The sequence below is a fragment of the Asparagus officinalis genome, chromosome 6, assembly GCF_001876935.1.
Source record: "Asparagus officinalis chromosome 6, Aspof.V1, whole genome shotgun sequence".
NCBI lineage: Eukaryota > Viridiplantae > Streptophyta > Magnoliopsida > Asparagales > Asparagaceae > Asparagus > Asparagus officinalis.
The window spans coordinates 3,792,831-3,799,700 of NC_033799.1; the positions used below are offsets into that span (position 1 = coordinate 3,792,831).

General features: G+C 35.8%; 1 protein-coding gene across 4 annotated transcripts in view; it reads left to right on the forward strand.

Moving 5' to 3' along the window:
- LOC109844206 (zinc finger CCCH domain-containing protein 13) overlaps positions 1,341–6,870 on the forward strand; it is a 10,507-nt gene continuing 4,977 nt past the window's right edge. Inside the window, exons 1-7 of one of the 4 annotated variants that reach the window (XM_020413165.1) lie at positions 1,533–1,656; positions 2,309–2,702; positions 2,786–3,103; positions 3,207–3,344; positions 3,516–3,549; positions 6,365–6,506; positions 6,614–6,670. In XM_020413165.1, coding sequence (XP_020268754.1) covers positions 3,034–3,103; positions 3,207–3,344; positions 3,516–3,549; positions 6,365–6,506; positions 6,614–6,670 — 441 coding nt within the window. In that variant the 5' untranslated portion in view covers positions 1,533–1,656; positions 2,309–2,702; positions 2,786–3,033. Of the gene's footprint in view, positions 1,657–2,308; positions 3,104–3,206; positions 3,345–3,515; positions 3,550–6,364; positions 6,507–6,613; positions 6,671–6,870 lie in introns of all 4 variants that reach the window. The other 3 variants (XM_020413166.1, XM_020413164.1, XM_020413163.1) reach the window with 3 other exon arrangements.

Below are 6,870 nucleotides of genomic sequence, written 5' to 3' on the forward strand. Positions count from 1 at the left end.
TTTCATTGTTTGTGTTACTGCTATTTTGCCAATTTGAGTAAACACCCCTCAAGTTTAAGTTTGGGAATGTTGTAGATAATAAACCCCCAACTTTGAAATTTTAAGAAAACCCATAAACTTTTCCCATTAAACCCCCTAACATTATTAAGTTCAACGTGTCAAGTAACTAGTATGTGACTTAAAACGACTAAAGATTCCCCTTGTTCATATGTTGACATTAGGGTGGTTTTCTGAGATAAGGTTAAAGACCATGAGAGTTTTGTGGGACACAGGAGAGTAAAAATTTCCATCTGCAGTTATATATTTTAATATTTATTATTTTAGAGAAAGATTTTAGGAGGACATAATCTGAAGAGCCGCTAAGGTTTACTCCATTTTTTAAGAAGCCCCTATGTTTTTATTTTTGACAAAAAAGTTCCTAAGTTTTCCCTCTTTCTAAGAAGCCGTCGATTCTTTATGTGAACAATGAAGACCTAAGTTTTATCCTTTTCTTGTGAAAAGCCCTAAGTTTTAACCTTCTATTTTAAGAAGCCCTCAAGTCATCTGGTTAATTTAGAGGTTTTGTTGTCAAAAAAAAGAAAGTTGGGATATCTTAGAAGAGTGGCATAAAACTCAGGGGTATGTTTGTCAAAAATAGAAAGTTAGGAGCTTCTTAGAAAAGATGGGAAAACATATAGGCTTCTTTATCAAGAATAAAAACTTAGGGACTTCTTAGAGGGGAGGAGCAAATTTTAAGGGCTCTTTAGACTATATTTTCAAGACTTTCAGGATTTTTCTACAAATTTATTTTAAATTGAAAATTTCAGATAGAACTAACTAACATTGGTTAAATAGCACGCTTATATACCGCATTGTTTCATCTAGTTTTCAGTTATACTCTCACTTGCATTTGGTAGCAAGAAAACATCCTAACAATTTTTAATTTGTACTTATATATCCTCACATGTTTTTTTAGCACTTATATAGCCTAAAGTTATCAAAACTGGCACTTGAATACCATAACGTTTTTAATTCTGACACTTAATTATCCTAAAGTTTTAAAACTTGCACCTAAATACGCTCAAGTTTGCATTACTGAGGGTATATATGTGCAGATTTTAAAAACATTAGGGTATCTAAGTGCTAGTTGTAAAAACATTAGGGTATTTAAGTGTTAGTTGTTAAAACATTAGGGTACTTAAGTGAGGGTATACAAATGCAAGTTTAAAAAAACTTTAGGGTATTTTTTGCTACCGTATACAAGTTGCTAACATTTTATCTCACCCTCGGTTCCTTCCCAATTTACAATCACTGCCCCTCATCAGCGACATAAATTATAAATATGCTTATCCCATCTCGTTTCCCCTTCAACCGCTCCAATCTTCATCGACGAAGATAATAAAAAGCGCCACAGAGAAATCTAGGGTTTTCTCAGTTGAATTTAGGGTTTATAATCGATATCGGATCTCTCGTTTCTGTATCAGTTCGATCTCGATCCGTCTTCTTAATTTCTGATCTCTGGTTCTATCGATCGAAAGATGCTGGGGCCTCGAAAGCTATTCAAGACGAAGCTTTGCATGCTGTATCAAAGGGGCCGATGCTCTCGCCCTAACTGTAACTTCGCCCATGGAGATGCTGAGCTCCGGCGATTCTCCGCTAGATCCTCTTCTTTCAATGGTATTGACCTCACTCTCAGCATCCGATTAAGCGATGATTTTGATTTGTCGTTGATTTATTTGTTTTGTTTAGTTCTAGAATTTATGATTGTTGATTGTATACATCAGCTTTCTCCTTTTGTTCGTGGCTGTAAAAAGTTCATTTTGTTTATTTTTTTAAAAAAAGTCGTGTACACTACACAGTTTTACGAGAGTTCTAGTACGTGGGCATCAAAATTTTAATCTTAAATGATGTAATTAACCTCTTGAAGATAAAATCAACTCAACTTAAAAGGTATCTTTAGTTGGAATACTATGGAAAGGTGGACAATAGAGTTAGACACATTCGTGCTACCATTTTTCTCAGGCTTTCTTCTCCTTCTTCTTCACGGCAAACATCAGAGGAACTCCGAAGTAGTTTAATTACTTACATGTATTCAATAGGGAAGCCCGAGAATTTTCTGAGTCGGACTCCTTGACGATGAGCAAGTGTAGAGATTTTAAGTTTTTCGCTTGGAACAATACAGTGTTGGTTTTCAAATGTAAAGAACATATCTTTTCTTTCATATTGTTTACTTTAATGTGGACTTGATTTTCAACTTCTGTTATGTGCAATACCTTATAATGCTTTGTATTTGCAAGTAATTATTGGCTTGGAAATTTGTTGGCTGCAGATGACAATGATTTCCTTGTTATCTTGTGCTCATAATCTGCTCATGTGAAGCTTATTGCTGAACAATTGTGGCTAATAATTGGTTCCTTTATTTACCTTGTTGTAGCTCAACTCTTCAAAAGTAATTTTCCAACAGTATTAACTAGTATTTACAGTGGCACCCACATGCGGATCATCAGTGTGAGGCTTATATCGTGTGAAAGGTCAAGTATCTTCTCAGTTGAAGGATGGATTTTCTGGTGCTTCTTGTCTGGGCTATTGGGTTTTTGATATATGTCCCATGGTTTCTATTAATGGTTCCTTATCACAGCATTTCTAAAAGATCATAGACATTATATTTGCTTCATGATTATCGGAATGCACGCCGTGTATTATTCTCTCTGTATTACTAGCAGGTGCAGTGTGTAGTCATGTTTTAAGTCCTGCAGTTTTGCATCTATTATCAGTTTCAATGTGGAATTCACATTAATCAATACAGTCAGGGCTCCGGACGTGATATATTGGAGTTCCACTTGCAGGATTTTATGATCAGACCAGAACACATTTACTGGATGAAGTGTTCTTTCTTCATCCTGTCTAATTATACTATTCAGGAAAGGTCTATACAGTTGCCATCAGACTCCTTCATTGCTCCTGAAGGAAGTTACTTCATCTTCTTAAGGGTTCTTTCAGTGATCCTAAGGTTCTAGATGCATATTTTTCATATAATTTGTAGCCTCACTATATATGTGGCTATTTGGAATTGTCATGGAAGAAGTACTACTTCTTGTCATTATCTTGTATAGCTCAGGATCTGGTAAGGTTGATGAGATCTATGGCTCCTTCTGTCTCTCCTTCTGATCTCAGAAAAAGGCGAGTCTCCTTCCTTCCTTGAATCTTCTCTGATTCCACAATTGCAGGTAGACGGGACTACAGAGCCGGTGACCTGAGAGGTAAACTTGACAGAAGGTATTCTCCTGATCGAAGGCATTCTCCAGTAAGAGATGCAAGAAGCCATCGCGCTTTTCATGTTCAGAGACCACTTTCCCGTGATAGAGGTAAGTATTCTTTTAAATATGTTATTCATTGTCTTTGCCATTTGCATGCAATATTTTTGCAGAATTCATCTCTACGTTTGTACTCACTTTTACATGTAGTTTTCATTTTTGTTTTGGTTGTGTGCGACTTTTCTGTAATGTCCTCATTGAGACATGGAACTCCTTTTGCAGGAAACAGCTTTTCAAGATCTCCTATCAGGAGGAGGTAAGGAACTAAATTTACTTCTATTCTGTCAATTTTGTTTTTTCTTTTTTCTTTTTTGTGTATGTACGTGTTTTAGATTCTAAGAAAGTTACATAGAGCAGTCCTGGAAGTCCTTGCTCAAGGGAGCCTAACACTATTTTGGAAAGCCACATAGTGCTATACCACATGAAATGAAGTGTCACATAGTTTAGAGATGTGGTTGGGTGATTTTGAGTCTACCTCTAGCATTGTTTTAAATATCCCCGACATGGGTTGATATATCCCCCGATATATCTTCTTATAGGCGGTGTTTTAAATTTCGGCCGATAAACCGATACTATAGGCCATTTATTGGTCTTGGAAGCCTTCCACTATGATAAGTTTGATTTTAAATCGGTTATCGTTTTTGGATGTTTATCGGCGATAATGTGGCGATAAAGTGAGTTATCGGTCGATATTGTCGGCTCAAAGTATTGGAATTATCGGCCTTTGGTTTAGGTTTAGGTTTGCTCTTTGGATGTTTAAGAATTATAAACTATTTGTTGCTTTTGGAACTTGGTTGTTTGGTGATTAGCTTTCGTTTGTTTATGAATATTGACATGGCTCATAACTATGAAATCTCAACTTAGTTTATAATTAGTTTATGATCTCGTGATTACACAATAATTTTGTTTTTGATTCTTCATTCTTTATGTTATCTTGTTATTTGCTTTTATGTTTTTTTATTTTTACTAACTATGCACTTGAATGGTTTCATTGTGTGATCAAGAAGCAAGTTTCTACCATTGGTTAGCGATCCTAAACATAATTTACTATTTTAAAAAGCCTCTGTCTAGTCCGCTTGGACGTAAACCTACGCCTAGGCCTAGGCAGTACCTAGACCGCCTAACTAGTGCCTAGCGTCTAGATGGTATCTAGACTGCCCACCTAGGTTTTGGGAGTGTTTAGGGGGGCATTGTCTGGTTACGTGGACTACACCCTTTAGGCATTGATCGCGATTTTTTGTGTTGCAGCCTCCACGTCCTCTAACATCCTTCAAATTCCTTCAAACTTCAAATATGAACATCTACACTACCTCCTTCGACCTTCAACAAAACCTCCTCGACCACCACTTAAATGAAGAAAGAAATCCGTTTAAACACCAGTCCAGTACCTAAGCTTTTTATAACATTAACATTTACTATCAATTATTGCAATTAAAAAACCCTCCTAAGCTCTAGATGATGGGTCCAACGCCTAGACCTCCTAGCGCTTTCTATATCCTTCTTGGTCATTATTTTAGCTATTTAGCATTTAAGTATGCAAGGTTAATTGTGGATCTAAGATTGCTATTTATTTTTTTTACAAATTTATATGAATTTAATCAAATAATTTCAAAACTAGCCAAACACCTCGGTGCCGCTTAGGCAACCAGGCACTAGGCATTGGCTCAAACGCTTAGTCCGCCTAGCGCCTTATGTAACATTGACATGATTATTTACATTTTGGTATGTTTATATTTTATTAAGTATAGTTAGATTACATTTTAGGATATTATAGTATGTATATACACTATCCGGCAATATTACTTCGATAAATATTACTTATCCTCGATATATCCCGACATCTGCTATCCGATATGGATTTTGACCATCCGATAGATCCCCGATAACCGATATTTGAAACCTTGCTTACATGGCTTGCCACAACTGATATGATCTTTAAATACCATTTACCGTTTTTTGGGTATTTTGGGCGGTATATCCGCGATATGACCGATATATCAGCCAATATGTTGGCTGATATATGCTTTTATATGGCTTGTCACAAAACAATATACTACATTTGATATTTTTTGGGCGAGATATCATAACTTTTCTATTATATCAAATGACATTTTGTTTGAAAAAAATCAGACCAAATGTTGCAATATTGACTTGTACTTTTGTTTGTTTTACAATGCTGATTAGTGATCCTAAACGTATATTATATACATTCGTATGCTTAAACTTCCGTAAGTGTGTAGAATTACATTTTAGTGCATTATATTATATATGAAAACATCCGTTACAACATTCCAATATTTACCACATATCCCTGACATCCGCAATCCGATATGAATTTTGGCCATCCGATATTTCCCCGATATCCGATATTTAAAACATTGACCTCTAGGATCTCACACCACATGGTGAAGTGAAAGTATGGACAAAGGATGGGATGTTGCACTCTTTTGTGTGTGTGTGTTGGTGGTGGTTGTTTCCTTTTTTTTATTTTTTATTTTCTTTTTTTTTTTTTTGGGGGGGGGGGGGGGGGGGAAACACCCTAAACGAGGTATACAAGTACAAGCTCAATAATTAACCATTGTTACATAGAAAACTTCTGAAAAGTCCTTGCTCAAGGGAGCCTGACACTACTGCAGAACTAAGTGCGACGTGAATCTAAGTGTCACATCATTTAGGATATGGTTGGGAGCATTTGAATCCATGGAGACAGACTCCTTTGGAATCTTACACTGTAGTGAAGTGTGAGTATGGAGAGGACGCCACCCTTTAGGTTGGGGGGGTGGGGGGGTTAGAACTTTTGAGATGGAATCGGAAAAGACCTAGTTGCATGACCTTTTGAGAAGTCCTCTTGCTTAAGTATAACATTGTTTGACTGGGTAAATTCCTTGATGAAGGAATTGTAGAGTCAATTAGTTTCTTGGTTATTCTGGCTGGATACTTTGGCTTTTATAATGCTTATATTAAAGTTGTATTAAGTATGAAGTTCATAATATTCCCCACTGATTACTTTGTAATTCACAAGCTGTCATTTATTCACAAAGCAATCCCTATTGTTTGCATGGTTGTCTCAGTGAGAGAGAGTATAGGAGGAAACAACATGTAGATGGAGAAAGTGATCGGTCTGAGAGTCTTAAGGCCTCTGATGGTGCTGAAAATCCAAAAAAGCAGGACAAGGTTTCAACATATGACAAGAACTGTGATTTTGAAGAGCAGGTTTGAATTAATTGGCTTACAACTGGCATGTTATATGATAGATTACAATACACCTTTTTTTACGTGTTTACTGATCTATTTATCTTTTTTCTATTTTGTTTGTTTAGTTAAAGCAGGTACAGTCAGATATTGTGAGGCTTGAAGAGCATAAATCCCAACTGAAGGTACATGACTTTTATTTTATGGTATTATTAATCCTTTTGGATCTAAAATGCTTTATCTATCTTTAACATTTAGAACAGAGGGTTTTGCTAACTGATTATTAAAGTTACCGATTAAAATATTGTATTCATAAATATAGGGATTAGTTTTTTTACTTTTTTATAACATGTTTTACCTTTTTGGTTATCTCTATGTGGAAGTA